Genomic DNA, 20,287 nt, shown 5'->3' with positions numbered 1-20,287 from the left:
AGAATGACTGCCTCATCACACTAGAGCATTAAATCTGGTTTCTGCCTCCTGCAGAAGTCTGGGGTTTGTAGTCTGGTTTTTTTTCTGTGTCAGGAGCGACTTGAGAAACTGCAAGTCACTTCTGGAGTGAGAGAATTAGCCGTCTGCAGGGATGTTGCCCAGGGGACGCCCAAATGTTTTGATGTTTTACCATCCTTGTGGGAGGCTTCTCTCATGTCCCCGCATGGAGCTGGAGCTGATAGAGGGAGCTCATCCGCGCCCTCTCTGGGTGTGTTTCGAACCTGGCAGCTTGCAGATCAGCAGCCCAACCTTCAAGTCACAAGGCTTTAACCCACTACTCCACCGGGAGCTCCTTGTAGTCTGGTGAGGCCTAGGATCTGTCTGGCTGAACTGTTTAAAGCCCCCTCCCTAAAGTGGATTTAAAGTGGATCCATGATCTAGTGTGATGAGGTCCCGAATCAAAAGAAAGTGTGTTTCTTGTTTCCTAGGCCATATGAGGGCTCTTATTGACCTCCATAAGAGCTCAGGTGGTACTCTCCTGGTGTAAGGTAGTCTAACAGAACTGCTTTCCTCATGTATGTTAGCATTCTTCAACTAAACAAGGGAGTTTGCCACACCTACAATAACATAATTTTCTACTTTTGTTTCAAGCACTTGCTTCAAGCACTTTAAGCACACCTAATGTACCATCAGAGCTCAATGGGGACATCTGAGTAAGAATATGAAGAGTTATCCAGGCCAACAAAAACCTTCTGCTAGATGCAACAACAAGGGAAAGACCTAAGAAGTCAAAGGGCTGATTAATTTGCACTCTCCTCTTTTGTAAAAATAGAAAGGAAATAGTGTGCCATGTATCATTTTGTAGAAGTGACTGAAATCAACTTACCACTCTTAGTTACTATGAGAGTCATAGTTTTTCTATTTATTGTTGCTAATGGAATAACAAAAATGTCCTGTCCCTATTTTCCCTGTAACATTTTTTCTCTAGATCTGTCAAGTCCAAAAGCCAAAATCTAGCAGGTTTTACAACATATAATTCACAAAATAGTTATGTCACAAAAACCTTTGCGTGCCCCAATTCATGATTTCTTGTCTTGTTGACGCGAGGACATAAATTTTGGTTAAATGAATGCTATAATTACTATATACCGTATTTTTCGGTTTATAAGACGCACTCCCCCCCCCCCCCAAAATAGAGGGCAAAAGTCAGTGCGTCTTATAAACGCAATCTGCGTCCAGGCAGGGAGAATGGGGCGATTTGTGCCGTGCGGACGCATCCAGGCAGGGAAAATGGGGCGATCTGTGCCGTGCGCGCGCGCGCACGGCACAGATCGCCCCATTTTGCCCTTAGTTCCTGGACGCGTCTTATCATCAGGTGCGTCCTATAAAGCGAAAAATACGGTACTTTCCTTAGCTGGAGCCCCCAGTGGAGTACTGGGTTAAAGCTTTGTGACTTGAAGGTTGGGTTGCTGACCTGAAGGCTGCCAGGTTCGAATCCAACCCGCGGAGAGCGCAGATGAGCTCCCTCTATCAGCTCCAGCTCCTTATGGGGACATGAGAGAAGCCTCCCACAAGGATGGTAAAAACATCAAAACATCCGGGCGTCCCCTGGGCAACGTCCTTGCAGACGGCCAATTCTCTCACTCAGGAGCGACTCCAAGTTGCTCCTGACACGAAAACAAAACAAAACAAACTTTCCTTAGCTCTGTCTGAAATGAAAAATATATGTGGCATGGGGAGACTACATGTTTCATGGTAGCCTCTTGTCTGTAAAAGACCCACAGATTACTTTGAGTGAAGGACTCATTCATGGGTAAAAATGTCTGTCTACTGACACTTCATTTGATGAAGTTTTCGTTGTTGTGTGCTTTCAAGTCATTTCCGACTGATGCTGACCCTAAGGCAACCATATCATGGGATTTTCTGAACCTGGAAGTATGTGATTTACACAAGATTCCTAAAACTGAATATGGAATTGAACCCAAATCTCCAGAGTTATGGTACAATGCTCAAAGCATTACATCAGGTTGGTTTATGCTATCAACTTCTTTCCTTAGCCTTAGAGGGTCCAGACTAACATGGCTATGTCTTGGAATTCCACAGTATTGTGTTTTTTAAGTTCCATGATATATTTTAGATTAATGGTCAATGAAGGAGAAATGAGAAGTCCTATTGGATTTCAAAAACATCTATATGTAATGTATGCAAAGGAGAAAACAAACACACTTTCCAGTTCCTTTTGCTGAATTGTGCCCATGAGCTCATAGATAAAGTGGAATTAAATTTATAGGGCCATATTAATTTTTTAAAACCCCGAAAACTTGGCTTTTACTCCTATTCAGGAACCTTATATACACACACATGACTGGTACCTGTTCATATTTTTCCAACTCTGTGTGGTAGATCTGTCGAATCTGAGAAAGTTTTGCTCTGTAGTCAGAGTGTTCCACAGAATTGTCAGAGCCGGCACCCCCAGATGCTGCTGCTGCTGCGGCCGCTGCTGCAGAACCCCCTCCTTTCTCGGGTCCTGCTACCCCTTCTGCTAAGAGCATGTTGTCCAGTCTCATGAGCTGTGGGTCTGTTGGTTCCTCTTCCTGAGCCCCTCGAATACTCAACACTAGAAGATACAAAACAGAAACACAGAGATTAAAAACTATCTCTAGGTTCCAGTGATGCATTTGTAGTACAGCTGCCTGCTCAGAAGTATCTTCTATATGCAAATTACTTATTTAATTTTTCAAAAACTGAATTTCCTTCTTGCTAACAAAAACAAAGTAAAATTAAAACATAGAAATGAAAAACAAAGATTGCTCGAGAAAATCAAAGGGCTGTTTAGTCCAACATTCTGCTCCCACAGTGGATAATAGCCTATATGGGAAACTCGCCAAAAGGACATGGCTTCACTTCGTCTCATACTCCGCAGACACTGAGACCAAGAGTTGTACTACATATGATCTTGAAGACAATATCCAAGTGCACATCCTTACAAATAACCATCCTCAATTAAGCCTCTAAGGCCCCTTTCACACAATCTAGGCTGAAAGCCATAATTAACCTGATGGCAGTGAGTTCCACAGTTGAACTATGTTCGGTAGGAAAACATTGTTTCTTGGATTTTCCCACAATTTTCCCTACCAGCTACCATCTCAGTTTTGTATCGTCTGCAAAGGTGATAAGGATTCCTTTTAACTCATAACCCAAGACACTGATAAAAATCTTGAAAATTATTGGCCCTGTGGCACTCCACTTGAGATTTTCTTCCAGTTTGAAATGTTGCCATTGATAGCAACACTTTTGAGTACGATTATCCAGCCAATTATGGAAACATTTGACAATATTCCTTACTATTTCACAGTTAATCAATTAGCTAATCAAAACATGATAGAAGACTTTATCACGTGGTTTGCTGACGTTTTAAAAATCAATTTTACAGCATTCTCACCAGTAGTGATTTTTTTTTTAAAAAAAGATCTTGTTCTTGAAAAACTCATGCTGTATCCTACTAATCACTACATTGTCATCTACATATCTGTAAACAGATTCATTTTTATATTTATCCTCCACATTTGTGGGTTTGAAATTCACAGATTTGATTATTCACAGATTTGATTACAATGGTGGGATCTGTTAGTATTAAACCATTCTTACTGAGCAGGGACCCCATCTTTTTGTTGGTTGTTATCTTAATTAGAATGTATCTGAATACCCCCCCCCCAAACTTTGGCACCCTGCTTGTCCAGCCAGATCTAGCTTTCCTTAAAGTATTCCTGCAAGCTCAGGCTAGAATTCTGAACTATTCTCTGGTGATTTGTTTTTACTTCCATTCTCTCTATATGTGCTCTTTTACATTTTCACTTCTTCCTTGACTTTGATGTTCAGTCACATTGGTTTTTCCAGATGTTTCCCATTTTTCTTCGATGGAATTGTGCTTTTTTCTTTCTTTTTTGCAACACCTGCTTCAAGAACTCCCACTGTTGCTGGATGATTCTTTCTTTTAACATCTCTAATGATGGGATTCTGCCTGATATATCCCTGAATCTGTCTGATATATCCCTGAATTAGCTTTTCTGAAATCCAAAGTCTATGTTCGTCTCATAATTGTGAATTCCAGCATTACATTTTAACTTCCCATTAAAGTATCACCTACTCTGATTTAACTGACATACTCCTCCATATTGGTTTGGATAAAACCCAGGACTCAAAAATCCCTTGTTCCCCCTTTTACTAATAATTACATTTTTGCGATTTCTGATATTTGTTTTTGAAGAGGATCATATGCCAAGTCTCATTAGCCTGTAGAAGATTCCTACCACAATGTTGCTTTTATTTCTTATACCATTTATTTTTGCCCAAATACCTCAATTGATCACTCTCACGTATTTCTGTACAAGTAAATTTCTCTTTGGCATACAATGTTAGTCCTCCTTCTTTTTTCCCATTTTGAAGAAGTTATATCCTTCCATTGTTATATTCTAATCACATGAGTCATCTCTCCAGGTCTCTGTTATACATAGCTCATCTCCTTTGTTTCCCAAACCCTGTGCATTAGACTAGATCTACGCTGTCATATAATCCAGATTACATGGCAGTGTAGAGTCATATAATTCAGTAACGCAGTTCAATCTGCATTATATGAGTCTACACTGACAATTATAATGCAGTTTGAATTGCATTGTATGTTAGCATAGATGGGGCCTTAGTATCTAGACACCAGAAGCCTTGCCTGCTTTCACCTAGTTATCGTGTATTTTACCGTGGATCCATCTAGCATTTCCACCCCTCCAAGGACTTAGTTTGAAGCTGTCTTAATCAAATTTGCCATGATACTACCAAAGATATTTTTCTCGGTATTCATAAGGTATTCAACTGTAGCCAGTTGTCCTATAGCCAAGAAGTGAAGACCATGGTGCTCTGTACCATCCATGTAGCCAGCCTTTACATTTAGTACAGTAGAGTCTCGCTTATCCAACATAAACGGGCCAGGAAAACATTGGATAAGCAAAAATGTTGGATAATAAGAAGGGATTAAGGAAAAGCCTATTCAATGTCAAATTACATTATGATTTTATAAATTAAGCACCAAAACATCATGTTTTACAACAACAGAAAAAGCAGTTCAATATATGGCAACGTTATGTAATAATTACTCTATTTACAAATTTAGCACCCAAACATCGCAATGTATCGAAAATATTGACTACAAAAACATTGACTACTAAAAGGCAAACAACCTTGGATAATACAGAGCACTGGATAAGCGAAGGTTGGATAAGCGAGACTCTACTGTATCTCTATGCATTTTTCACTGGTAAACTGGTCAAAATGCCACCTGAGTTTCAAAACCTTTTAGCTTCCTGCCCCAAGCTTCATCTGATATGCTCTGCTCAAATGTGTTCTTGGCAGTGTCATTGGTGCCCTCAGATCTTTAACATGTTCTCCTCATTTGCCTTGTCCAGATTTTGCTGTATTACATCTTTGAACTGAAATGAATTTCACTGGCATTATTTTAAATGGATTTAATTTTCTGAATTCTATTGCCTCTCTTAACTAAAGTAGACCCAATGAATCAATGGGATTTATCTATGGTACCATTCAATAAGCAATTGTTGTTGCCAATCAACAATTAATTGAATGAGTCTACTCTAGTTGGAACTAGCCAACAGGATGCCAAACATAATACATAAACAGACATAATTAATTACCAATTGATAGGATAATTATGCTTTAATCATGAATTTTAAACTCATGTCCTGTGTTTTAATCTTTGTTCTGTGTATTTTAAGATACGTTTTAATATGTGTATTTATAGATTGAATTTCTAGAATGATTATGTGTTTTTAACTATGTTGTAAGCCATTCTTAATAGACTGCCTTCCTTTATTAGGATAGAATGCCTCATTGAGTATAATTTAGGATTATTTATTTGGGGGCTTGTTACTCCTTACCAACACAAGGCAACCAGTATTTTTTCTTTACAAATTGACTTATTATTATTAGCTTATTTAAAATAGAAAATTTTAAAATGCACAAATAACTTCGCTGCAGAAACTGAAAATGGCAAGAGCACAAAAGGAAGTAATAAAGGATATCTAAAAAAAGCCAAACAACTTATATCATGGGCATGGGATTACTGCCCCCTTCATGTTGGAAATCACTATTCTATGGCAAGTGATGCTGCACAAAACTGGCACAAAAAGAGTTAAGCTGCAGGCAGCACATTTAAATATATCAAGAAAGAATGAAAATGCCATGCCCTTTGTGTGTGGCTGGCTGGACCCTGTAGGCTGTTGCCAGTTCCGGTTGTGTCCTCGGCTTTTGCAGGTCAGCCCCATGAAGCTGTGACAAGAAAGGTGGATGTCAGGCCAATTCAAGGGGACTCTTTATTATTGGTGACATCATGTTCTCCAAATGATAAGAGCAGACAGAAGACTGTTTATACATCCTTTGTGTTTACTGAGAAGAATGCTCAGTTTATATTTTAAGATACCTGACTTTAAACATATTTTTAAACAATAATAACAAACAATATTTTATGTTCACATTACAAAGAGTTGCACAAACTGAAGTAAAAACCATAAGAAATCATTATTCTGCTTATCTGTCTTCCACCTGAAAAAGACTACAGCATTTACAATGCAAATGAAATCAATACTATCTTGCAAATGTAAAGATTATCTAAATCTAAATCTAATCTAAATCTAAATCTAATCTAAATCTAATCTAATCTAAATCCATAATAAAAGCAAAAACCCATATGTGTGTATGTGGCACAGATGTCTGCTCACGCAGACAGCCTCCGGCCTCCACAAACAGGCTATAGTTCCCAGGGTTAAGAATCTAGCAAGTCACTCTTTTCCACTGACATTGCGGTTACAGCGAGCGCCATGAACATGCAGCCCAGCCCCTGCCAATGTCCTTCCCAAACACTATAGCCCACCACCCAAGGAATGCTTTCGTTTGGGGACCATTTCATCCTAGATTTTGCCTTTTCTTCCACCACAGGCAGGCATCCCAGGGTTCTCCATTGCTGTGGAATTTGCATGGCCCCGTCCACTGCCCTTTCCTTTCCAATCTCTCTGCAGAACAAACAGAGCACAACTGAGCTGCAACAAAACTTACTGGAGGAGTTTAGGGATTGACTCCACATGGTGGAAGTTGTAGCTCACCCTGCATCAAGTCAGAGCACTGTCACTCCTACTGGGGAATTTAGAGGAGTTGTAGTTCACCTACACCCAGAATACTATGAACCCAAACAATGATGGCTCTGGGCCAAACTTGCTATGCAGACCCGATATGCCCAGATTTGAATACTGGTGGGTTTGGAGGGGAACTGGACTGGACGTTGAGGAGTAGTAGGTACTGAGATTTATAGTTCACCTGCAATGAATGAGCATCACACTTGGCACACAGAGCCCTCATAACCAATACAACATTTTGGACAAGTTTGGGAAAAAGGGAGTTATAGTTCACCTGCAACCAGAGAAACACTGACCCCCAGACAATGCACTAGGACCACACTTCGCACAGAGAAACCTCATGACCTGAACATACTGCAGGTATTTGTGGGAAGGGGCCTTGATTTTGGGAGTTGTAGACCAAAATGGCCAACTTATAATACTGGCAGGGTTTCGGGAGGATTCAGCCACAATTCTGGGAATTGTAGTTCACCCACTCCAAACAGAAAACATTAAAAGACAAATAATACCATTCTCAAATAACCCGGGCATCGCTGGGTCCCCAAGCTAGTGTCTTAATAAATTTAGATGCATTGCATTAGAATTTCAGTCAGAACCTTATTCCACATCCCAGGCTTTTATATAAAAACTAGCTGTTGCCCGGCCACGCGTTGCTGTGGCGTTGTCTGGTGCTGTTGGTGAGAAATTGTTGAGGTAGTGGTGGTATTGAATGTCTGTTGTATGGTTGTCTTTATGTTTAGTATGCATTTGGTTGTTTGTGTACTGTGAAAGTGGTGAGGGTAGAGGGGGTCTATATCCCTGTGTAGTATTGTATAGTATTTATACGTTGTCCATGTGTTGTGAATGCTTATTATCCAACACATTCACTTATCCAACGTTCTGCCGGCCTGTTTATGTTGGATAAGTGAGACTCCACTGTATATTTATAATCTTATATTATCTGCTTAGAACTGGATTATATGAGGCCCCTTCTACACAGCTGTATAAAACGCACACTGAAGTGAATTATCTGGCAGTGTGCACTCAAGAAAATCCAGTTCAAAGCAGATAATATAAGATTATAAAAGGGTAATATAGCTGTGTGGAAGGGCCTTGAGTCTACACTGCCATATAATCCAGTTCAAATCAGATAATCTGTATCTTATAGGCAGTGTGGAAGAGGCCTGAGGCCTAACTGTGCCTGTCCCCTGGGCTGAGTAGGTTGCTAGGAGACCAAGTGGGCGGAGCTTAGCCCTCTAACTGGCAGCAATTGGATAAAAACAATTATTCCATTCCCTCTAATTAGGACTTTATTTTTCTTTTCTTTTTGTTGTATCAACCTAGAGCTGTGGATGATGGGTTGTGTTGTCAAATTTAGAGGTTGGGGGGCCTGTAGTTTTGTTGTTTTGTCCGCTGCCCTGATGCCATCACTCTTTTATATATATAGATTAATTTATGATCACATCTAGAATTTCATACCTGTGTTCACCCATACCAAAACAGCGGTTTCTAGTGCAGATGGAAACAGTTCCAGGATAGTTTTAGGATCTGATGTTTCCCAGCTACCCAGAAATATTTGGGGGAAGGACTGTATTGGCATGGGAAGTGTTGCTACCAACATGTCTTGGTAAGCCTGAGGATTTAATTTCTAAGGACCCTTTATTAATGGCCCCACCACTGCCATTACAATGGTAAAGGCTTTTACTATAAATTTCAAAGAATTCACACCAATCAGACTTAAACAATTTGGATTCCTCCTTTCTATATAAATATCCTAAGACTGCCTTCCCAAAATGGTTTGCAACTGCAGTTAGATTCAGTTTAATAAGTAATCAGTCCACATAGAAAAACCCTGTATTTCCTTTGACTCAAGCACACTTTCTTTCTCTGTATAGCTAACCATTTAATATCACAGTCATACTCAAATTCAGATATACAGGCTTTTCAAACATTTCCTGCTTCACAAAGCTGGATTTTTACAGATTTTATGTCCTTCCCTTAGGGGCATCTGACTAATTCCTGTAGAATGCAGGACCCAGCCTTTAATTTGATCCATCATGGTTCTTTTGTTGATTTCCTACAACAGTGAAGAAACACACTGATGGAAGAAAGTTAAAAACTGGTCATTTTCTTTCTGTCTGTGCCCACAGCTGACAATATCAGATGGCAAGCATGGAGTCATTGTAGAATCAATTGTAGTAACCATTCTGGGTTTTGTAATCTATTTCAGAGTTTTGAACAAATGGAGTAAAATCATACAGTAAAAATATTAGAACTCTGCTTGGTCCCAGATGAATACAATCAAGCTGCTTTTAAAAACTATCTATTGAAAACTCTGGAAAAAGACACAAGTGACAATTAAATCTGGAACAAATTCCAGATTTCTCCCAGAGAGTGAACAACCAGAAACTTAATCCAGGCAAGACAGAACTGCTCCTGTTTAGTTGTAAGGAAATTCTGAGAATAGGAATTCAGGTTATGCTAAATGGAGAAATACTACCCCTGAAATTTCAGGTTCACAATCTGGTTGTTGTTGTTGTTATTGTTGTTGTTGTTGTTATTATTATTATTTATACCCAGCTTAAAATGCAAAAGACAAAGAGTGAAAACCGTAGAAATATAATGCAGAGTGGAAGAGAAAACTGGCAAAAGAAGGCTCTCCATGGACAGTTTCTGGGGAAAATTGAGGGCAAAATTGAGAAGGAAAAAACATGGATGTGGTTCACCAATCAAACTTTAAAGGAGGAGATGGAGGGTCTGATTCTTGCAGCCCAAGAACAAGCAATTAGAACAAATATCATCAAAGTCAGAAATGAAAAGTCAACTACAGTTCCCAAGTGTAGACTCTGCAAGGTAGAAGACCAAACGATGGATCACATACTCAGCTGCTGGAAGAAGATTGCACAGACGGACTACTGGCAGAGGCATAATACCACTGCTCAAATGATCCATTGGAACTTGTGCCACAAATACCATCTGCCCGCGACAAAGACCTGGTGGGATCATAAGCCTGAAAAAATTACAGAAAATGAACACATAAAACTACTCTGGGACTTCTGAATCCAGGCTGACAGAGTTTTGTAGCACAATACTCCTGACCTCACGATTGTGTTAAAAAACAAAGTATGGATCGTTGATGTTGCAATCCCAGGTAACAGCAGAATCTACGAGAAGCAACTAGAAAAGCTGACGAGATATGAGGATTTAAAGATTGAACTGCAAAAACTCTGGCACAAGCCAGTAAAGGTGGTCCCAGTGGTGATCAGCACATTGGGTACAGTGCCTAAAGACTATGGCCAGCACTTGAAAACATTTGGCGCTTACAAAATTACTATCTGTCAGCGGAAAAAGCCACCCTACTTGGATCTGAACACATTAGTCACCAATACATCACATAGTCCTAGATATTTGGGAAGTGTCTAACATGTGATCCATTACAACAGCCAGCATAGTGATCTTGTTTGCTGTGTTCTGATCTTGTTGTGTATCAAACAACAACAACAACAACAACAACAACAACCCGCCTTTCCTAATAGCTCTAGGTAAGGTACAACATAGTACAAAATCAACATATAGCAGTTATAGAATGTAGATTCAAAACCCGTGATTCAGATTTGACTAAGGCCTGCTGGAAGGGACAGGTATTTAATTCTGACCAGAGCCGGCCCTAGGTATTTTTCAGGTGTAGGCGGACAGGATTTTGGCACCCCCCCCCCCAACCAATCACTGAAAAATAAAAGCGTTGGATAAGCGAAAATGTTGGATAATAAGGAGGGATTAAGGGAAAGCCTATTAAACATCAAATTACATTAAGATTTTACAAACTAAGCACCAAAACATCATGTTTTACAACAAGTCAACAGAAAAAGCAGTCTCGACTGCACCCCCGTATGTTTTGCGCCACAGGCGACTGCCTAACTGTTGGATCGCCTCTGATTCTGACAGCTCATTTAGTTGTCAGAGCTCTTCCAGCAGGTCATTCCACAGTTGTGGGGCAGCCTATGAAAAGGTCCTCTGGGTGACGATTGCCAGTTGGGCTCTGGCTGGTTGGAGTAGCCGTCCCCCAGAGGACCCCAGTGTCCTAAGGGACCATGGATTGTGCAGGAGAAAGTGACACTGTAGGTAACCTAGACCCAAACCATGTAGGGTTTTAAAAGTCAAAACCAACATTTTGTACTTTGCCCGGAAACGATCATATTTATTCAAGTATGATGCGCCACTGATTGCAATGCACACTTCAAGTCTGAAGGTGCACATTGCAAAAAGAAAGTTGTAATGTGTAGGTTCCCTTGCCCGCTGGATGTTCTGTTGTCTGCTGACAGGCAAGGGGAAGCGTGTTCCTCCATCAGGCCGAGGCTGGCGAACTTGTGAGCTTCGGCCTGACGGACAGTCAGGCTTCCCAACTAAGGCCTTTTTCACAAGGCCTTCAAAATTGAGGGGGCAGTTTTGAAGCCTTCGTAAATGAGGCCAGTTGGGAAGCCATGTCTCTCCATCTGGTTCAGGCTGGCAGGTTCACCTGCCTCGGCCTGATTGACGGATGCAGGTGGGTTTACATGTGTGACTTTATCATCCCATCAAACTTCACCTCACTTTTGGCTACGTAAATTAACCAAAAAGGTAAGAATTAATTTCAAGTAAATATGGTAATTGGCAACCAGTGACGTGACTTTAATATGGGTGCAACATGCTCACTCCTAGATGTTCCTGTAACTAGTCTGGCTGCTGTGTTTTGAACTAATTGGAGTCTCTAAACTTGGAACAGGGGTACAGTACAAAAGTCCATCTGCACAACTAGAACTAGTACATCAGCTGTGCCCATTTGTTGAGAGGTCAGATCTGGCTACAGTGACACAAAACTGGATCACATCCTGTTTAGATCCCTATAACATGCCCCATTGGGAACTGCAGTGAGTTCAAAATACTATGCCCAAGTAGTTGGTTACAAGGATCATCTGACCTCTTAATTGAAATTACTTTACTGGCTGTCAATCCGTTTCCAGGCACAATTCAGAGTGTTGGTTTTGTCTTTTAAAATCCTAAATGGCTTGGGTCCAGACTATACAAGCCACTGTAAGTTTTAAGATTTATAGCGGAGGGATTTCTCTCAGGTCCCATCTACACTGCCAGATAAAATCCAGATTATCTGCTTTGGATTATATTAGTATACACTGCCATATAATCTATTTCAAAACAGATAATCTGTACTTTATCTGGCAGTATAAATGGGGCCTCAGTCTCATCACCTTCATAGGTATGTTTGCTAAGGAGCAATAAAGTTTTCACCATGGCTGCTTCCATGCTGTGAAACATCTTTCCATGAGCAGTTCAAATGGCCCCTTATCCTGCTCTCTTTCTGTAAATATATTTTATTATTTAGGAAGGCCTTTTGAGTTTTAAATTAGGTTGCAGTATTGTATGCAAGGTGGTATAGTATATTTTATTTTTTAATCTTTTACTAGTAATTCTGCTTTAAATATGTTTTAACTGTTTCAACCATGGATTCAATAATACTGTTTTTACATTGTTTTTAACTTTTGTAAAATAAGATTGCAATTTCATCTTGCTTTACATTTCTGTAAAATTTCTTGAACTAAATTCCCAAAAAACATGAACTTCAAACCAAATAAATAAATAAATAAAACTGAAAAGAGTACCTTTGGTGAAATGTCCCACGTCTCTGAATTGCAACCCTATATTTATAAAATTGACAACATGAAGGAAATCTCAATCTGAAGTCTATACAAGATGCAATTCAGTCCCTCTCTTCTGATGAAGCAATCTTCAGAATCTAATTGTTCTCATCCTCAAGTAACACAACAGCCCATTTCCTCATTTTCAATTAATATTTGCTTCCATCTGCTGTCTCCCCACCCCAGCCAATAATAAGAATTACAATTAATGTAAACAACTTATTGGGATGGGACTAGGAAAGCCGAGGTATTCTTTTAGTAAGCTTGAGACAATTATTCTATTTCAACCTTACAGGGTAATTAAAAAAGAAAATGGACTGGGGAACCTGCTTAAACTTTGAGATATAAAAATATTGAACAAATGCATGTGTGTGGTTTTGTAGTAGTTCACTGCAGATTTTCAGAAAAACGTGATCCTATTATTGCTCAGCAACTTTCTTGTGACAAAGAAAAACAGAGCACTGGAAAAAAAATTCAGCACATCTGAGTAATCTCCTAAAGCGATCAAGGCATTAATAAGTGAAACCTGCATATTCAGTAGCAGCAGTAGCAGATTCTTCTTAATGACATTCAAGTAAACAATAATTTAGGTACTGCAGTTTGAAAGAATCACACCCATTCTCTCTCTCGATCTCTCTCTCTCTCTCTCTCTCTCTCTCTCTCTCTCACACACACACACACACACACACACACACATACACACACACACTTTGCAAGAAAATGGATAAAACTGCCCCACTATAGATTGTTGAACTTCTACTATAACAAACTGAAGACAAAATTAATATTCCAAAGACTTTCTTTTTCTTTTAATAGAATTTGCATCACCACTGTCATCAGATATGCCAACACATCTTCCATGATCCATTTTGTAATGCTACTACAGTAATAACTGCACATCAGGTCTGATTGACACATCTGTCTCCCTTGTTCAATCCTCTCCAGATTCTCTTGGAGATAGACAATATTCATTAAAAGGAGAAGACAGGAATGTACTAACAGCCTCCAGAAATACAAATACAGCCTGGAAAAATAAAGGGAAGCATAGAATGCTATATAGGGAATGACAATTGGGAAAACACCAGGAGTTCTGACACATGCTCATACAGAAAATGCTATAATGCCATGCTATTAGGCATGCATTCAGATACAACACAATTATGATAATATACTTTAAACTTGCCAATATATAGATCTATATCCTGTAAATCCCTTGGGAAGACAGAGGACAAATGTCCGTGTGCTGGAAGAAGCAAAGACCACCAGCATTGAAGCAATGCTCCTGTGCCATCAACTCTGCTAGACTGGCCACATTGTCTGAATGCCCGGTAACCGCCTCCCAAAGCAGCTACTATACTCCCAACTCAAGAATAGAAAACAGAGTGCTGGTGGACAGAAAAAGAGATTTAAAGATGGGCTTAAAACCAACCTTAAAAAGTGTGGCATAGACAGTGAGAACTGGGAAGCCCTGGGCCTTGAGCACTCTAGCTGGAGGTCAGCTGTAACCAGCAGTGCTGTGGAATTTGAAGAGGCACGGATGGAGGGTGAAAGGGAGAAACATGCCAAGAGGAAGGCACATCACCCTGATCGGGACTGCCTTCCAGCTGTCCTCACTGTGGAAGAAGATGCGGGTCAAGAATAGGGCTCCACAGTCACCTACATATGTACCACCAGAACACCACACCTGGAGGACAATCATACTCGGACAATGAGGGATCGTCTAAGTAAATAAGCATTCAGATACAACAGTATTATTATACTATACTTCAAACTTGCTAATATATAGATCTATACATATATAATAGTGAAGCACAATAACATATTTTGTAGGAACATGAAGCAATTGAACAAAGTGTATTACTAGTAAATTCATAATCTGGAGGATTCTGCACATACGAAAATGTGCAGTGAGTAAAACAGCCAGTTCTGATTTAATGTGTATTTATGAATTATGTTACATTTTGTATCTTTTGTGCACAGAACAGCCCAACCTAGTAGGAGGTGGTTGACTATAGCATCAGCTTGACTATTTCCGTGAAAGTAAACTACCCAGGAGAATTCTCCCAACAGTTTGGGATTATCAAACTACAGATACGATAGTCTAGAAATCTGTTGGATTGAAATCATTCATCTGTCCTTTTTTCAAACATAAATACAGCTTCCATTATTGAAGTGACCAAGATACCACAAACATTTCCCCAAGTACCAACAACGACATCACAATATTTGTCCCCTCTCAAAGTATCCTTGAACTGTACAAGATTTTTGCTACCTTGATACTCCTAACCACATAGTATATTATATCTTTCTTTGCTGTGTTTTTAACCACTCAAAATAGTGGATTTGCCAAATTATATACAGAGTTCAAATAAAATGAAATCAAAAGAAATATGTTTATTTCATGGCATTTTTAGTTTAAGTTCTGTAAATGCTGTGGCATTTTACAATACCTTCTTGATGACTTTACAATCATTCAGTTTGTTACCTAATGTTTATAGTGGATTATAGCAATGAGAAAAATGACAAAATAAAGAATCAAGCAGCTTCTCATTGCTTGTTCTGAAAACTTGTTGGCCACTAGAGGGTACTCTTTCTTCATAAAAGGGTGGCATACTTCTAAACCGCACACATATTGTAATATAATAACAAAATGTTACAAATGTTGTTTTTATATATGAGTATGTAACTAGTTCTATTCTTTTTGGTTCTATGAAAATATGGAAGATTCACATGTCAGATTCTTTGGTGGGTATGAACAATATCAGAACGCAAACTGCCTGGTTTGACCATATTCAACAGCTAGTTTCTTACAACCAGAGATATATACTTTTCAGTCTTAGCTGAGTGTTTTGAAGATTGACAGATATAAGTGAATTCAGTGTCCAGCATTGTATCCTTTCCCCAAAGGATCTTTTCCCAGAAGCTGGCTAATATTTTGAACATGCTGAATCTTTCAGGATCAATACATTGACCAGAGCCAAATGAAGAAAACCCACAAGAGGTATCAAACGAATTCCAGTTTGCTAGCAGTCAGAAGGTTTTAAAGCTCGCCATTTAAAATTCCACAAAGAGACCCAATCCCAGAACTACTGAACTAGAATTCCTGACACGATGGCATGGGCAGGATGCCAGAGTAAGTAGAGCCAGCTACAGAGGACACTTGCATTCTATGTACCAATCTGGAAGAATTATCCAGCAAAGCATCATGTCTCACTGCCCCAAGATAGGGAAGGCAGGATATTAGAGGGCCCTTCCAGACAGGTCTAAAGAAACCAACATTTAAAATGACATCTGGGAATTCCACCCGTCCCTCTCGAAAGCTCAGCTGTGTCATTTCCAGGTTCACCAGAGCATTTTGAAGCCTTGGTAACTCTCTAATTTTATATTGTTAAATGCAGAAAAGGGGGCGAGGGAGGGGAGGATGGCACTGGCATCTCTCCTCTGTGGGCTGTTTGAGCCCACAGAGGCACGATCACTGTGGAGACTGTTGATGAGATTGCGGGTGTCATTCTCTGGAGCATTCTCAATACCCAATAGGGTGTCTATTGAAAAGTTCCGATCTTTGCAATTGTTTTTTCAACCCAGAGAAAACCTGGAAATTGGGGGGGGGGGGGGGAGTAGAGATGGATGGGCTTTAGATCTGTGTAGATGAGGCCGAAAGTGCGGTTGAGTTTTTGAGCAGTTGAACATTTGCTGTAGTTGTGTATGTGCTTCTTAAGTAATCTGTCACTTTATGGAAACCTCATGAGTTTCTTAGGCAATGAAGACTGAGGTAGTTTTGTCAGTTTCTTCTACTACCAAGTTTTAAGTATGCATTCCAAACTCCGAAGAACTATGCACACAGGCAGTTAATAGACGAGAGTACATAATTGTTTAGAATAATGTCTGCATCCTTGGCTTGTCTTCCTGAACTGGGGTGACAGGAGAGTTTATTGAAGCAATGTAGTTGTAGGAATCTGGCGTTTTAAAAGCAGAAATGGGAAATGACACTACTTCTCCCAGTGTAAAACAATACTAAAGGCTTTTGTAAAATCTACAGCCATTACACCTGTCCATGTCCTCATCTCAGATTTCTCCATGCCAATTAACAAATCTCATGGTAATAAAAGGAAAATATTATAATACTTACTTAAAGAATAATTAAAATGGGTGTACAAGGATAGAAGAGCAACTATAACAATTATCCCAAACACTCTTGGAAGACATTTCTTTAGAAAGTATTTTAATTCAGAGTTAAAGTTTTATTCCAGTTTAATGGTCACAGCTTCATTCAATCCAAAACAATACAATGCCATTATTCTGTTAAAGCACTAAAAAAGCTGGTAAAATATTTTTCTACCATCCTCACAGAATTATAAATATAGAATTCTCTCCAGAAATTGTTCAATCAGCAGAAATCTTTAGGGTAAATACATCTTAAATTTGGTTGCTACCCCAATTCCCAATGTTACCAAAAATTCAAGGATGACAGTTCAACCTACCTATCTGATGTTGGAAGTTAGTTAGTTAGTTAGTCCTGATTAGAAGTCAGATGGGGACCACAAACAAAAATCAAGTGCTGTAGGATGCATTTTAGAGGAAAGAACTTGAAAAATCACCTCTGAGTTTCTAGCCTAAGAAAACTCTGCAAAATTCTTGGGGTCATTATACGTCAATGGGCAGCTTTAAGTGCATAAAATTAACAATTGTTTGGAGTCCTTGAGTTTGGGCCTACTCAATTTCACCCCTTGGGGACAATCGCCTGAGTTCTAGAAACCCTTTTTTTCCGTCAGAAGTATATACAGTAGGACTTTCGTATCCACTGGGGTTTGGTTCCAGGACCTTCCACAAATACCAACCTCAGTGGATGCTGAAGTCCCATTATATACAATGGCATAGTAAACGATATTAAGTAGCAAAATCAAGGTTTCCTTTTTTGAAATTTTAAAGTATTTTTAAGCAGTGGGTATGGAGGGCCAATGATAGTCAGAAGCCCTGAAAACACAATAAAGCATGCATTGTAAAATGTCTTTTTCCTTGAAATGTGTGAGTTTGATTTTGGAATCGAGGATGGCAGATTTCACCAATGTCTCCAAAATGACGAATTTGTTCTTTGGCAGGTCACCTTTCTATTTCTAGTTCTCAAAATGGTCTGCTAGGGATGAGCGGGGAGGGTTGGAGTGGAATTCGAGCTCTATTTTCCTCTCCTCTCCTCCCCTCCCTTCTCCTTCCCCTAATATTGAATTTAAAGAAGTGAATTCGTGAATAGGAACACCCTCCCCCAGTCTCAACTGCAATTTGTCTGAGGAGGTTCTTTTCTCAACTTGCTGTATAGATTAGATTTCTTTTCCCTTTTTTTCCAAGGGGATATTTAAACAGGTAGGAGTATTTCAAGTAAATGATTGCAAGTTATCGAAAATAATGGGCTATTTAGTTTCTGAGGAGAGAATCCTGGCAGGCAGCTCCAAGAAGCAGCACGGGAGCAGATGGGAGTGATTAGTCTGTGATTTTAAAAAGGGCTTTTTCCTGCCTCCACTGTGTGAAATGTGCTGTAGAAAACCAGGCACCCGAGAGGACAAAGAGATGTTTACCACTACAGCCATTTTGTGTCCTGGTCTGCCTCCTGCAACAATCTTTCCAATGGTATCAGGGATTAATGCTACAGTGCAGACAGTCACCTACCTTAAGTGTTGGGAAAGTCGTTGAAACGGTGGTTGTCAAAACAAATACCTCAGAAAATAATTGCCCTATTTACGCCCTCTAAAGTGTACAGGCTCCATCCATATGATCAGGACTGTAAACCTTACTGTGTAGAGAAAGTCTTAGTGCAGAGGAGAATGTACAGAAGCTCTGTATGCATGGCCAGAGAACTTGCCTTTTGCAGCTTCCTGATTCTGAGGAGCTGCTTACATGTGAGCAGCTTTGTACGGATCAGTTTTAAACTATCTGTTGAACATTTGAAACCAAGGGTGGGGAGGACAAGCACAACACACACACATCGAGCATTAACACTTCAAAACTGTGACACTCTTACCCTAAAGTTAACTAATGACTACAACTGACAAGGGAGAAATGCTGCAAATTCATTTGCTGCCTCCTTTATGAAGTACAAAACATGAAAACTTGTTCCAATCATGGCCTACCGAGAGAGCCAAAATAAACAGTGAAATGGACAGGGGAAGTCTGTTTTGTAGCTATCTCCCATTCATCTAATGAATGGTGGGCAACATGCAACCCCAGAATAGTTCTCCACTGTCTTCATGAAATGAGAGAATTACCTCTCCTGGAAACTTTCAGATGAGGCAATTTGCCTTTTGAACAATTTGCAGAACACACACACCACCATTAAATATTTAAAAATATAATTCTTTTCAGAAGCAGACTTCTGGATTCTTTCTGTTGTTGTTGTTGTTGTTGTTGTTGTTCTTATTGGAGTTGAGTCCCCTCTCCCAACCCCAGTTAAGGTCCTTTCCCCACTGCAGCTATACAGAATGTCTGCAGTGAGTTTATTTTAATTCTAATTAAAAATAGGGGGAGGGGGGACTAAAATGAATATTTGAAGGCCGCTCTGTGTACTTTGCAGTGAAGATTCTCTTTTAGGTGATCCTGACCTGACCTTTGGCTAAAAACCTTAGAGTTGTTTTTGACACTGCTGACCTTTAGGTAGGTTTGGATAAGATCCAACCAGACAAATCTCAAATGCAAACAAAACTCTTTTTGCTTAACATGGGATATACAACAGATTATGATCAATTTATCTAATGAAGCAGTTTCCATTTATGAACCTGAAGGAGCTTAGCAGGCTGGAGCAACAAGAGTGAAGTGTAATGAATCCCCAGACTCTGTGAGTAAAGTACTTTGTGCAAGCAAGCTTGTGAGCTCCACTCAGGTATCCATCTTCTACAGGCAACAATACATGTTCTCAGGTATGGGGAGGGGGCAACCTCATAGGAACTGGTAGCTTCCCCTGATAGATTCTCCCCCTTCACTCCAAAGCACTAGAGTTTGACTGTAGAGTGTATTTTAGCTGAACCGTTACTTGCTGGCTTGGTTCACCACACCTGAATAAGCATTAAATGCTTGTGACTGTAACTGTACCTCAAGGAGGGAGAAGCAGTAAGAGAAGTAAACCAAAGCCATGAAGTTTTCTTCACTGGGATGAACAGTTTTAAAAATGAGTGTGTGCATATCAAGGATGCATCCCACAAATCCCAGACTCTGCAGCCAGAACCAGTGTTTGTAATTCAGTGGTGAATTACATCAGGAAGTAGATGTGCATAAATATAAAGGCCATCTTTTATTGAGTAATGCACATTGCTATGGAAAATTGTTACATTACATGTGCTCCTTTCTGAGCAGCAGGCCTCCCATGATCTTTGGGAGGGCCTGAAAGCATTTAAAGATGAAGGTTTTTAAGATAAGTCAGAGGATACTGTGGCTTTT

General features: G+C 39.7%; 1 protein-coding gene across 11 annotated transcripts in view; it reads right to left on the bottom strand.

Moving 5' to 3' along the window:
* Positions 1–20,287, bottom strand: part of pbx1 (PBX homeobox 1) — a 266,538-nt gene that overhangs the window by 77,050 nt on the left and 169,201 nt on the right. For all 11 annotated transcript variants that reach the window (XM_062979440.1, XM_062979442.1, XM_062979450.1 and 8 more), the window contains one exon: positions 2,373–2,617. In XM_062979440.1, coding sequence (XP_062835510.1) covers positions 2,373–2,617 — 245 coding nt within the window. The remainder of the gene's footprint in view (positions 1–2,372; positions 2,618–20,287) is intronic.

This window comes from Anolis carolinensis, chromosome 4, assembly GCF_035594765.1.
Source record: "Anolis carolinensis isolate JA03-04 chromosome 4, rAnoCar3.1.pri, whole genome shotgun sequence".
NCBI lineage: Eukaryota > Metazoa > Chordata > Lepidosauria > Squamata > Dactyloidae > Anolis > Anolis carolinensis.
Note: the sequence above shows the minus strand (reverse complement) of the source record. Positions and strands in the feature narration are given on the sequence as shown.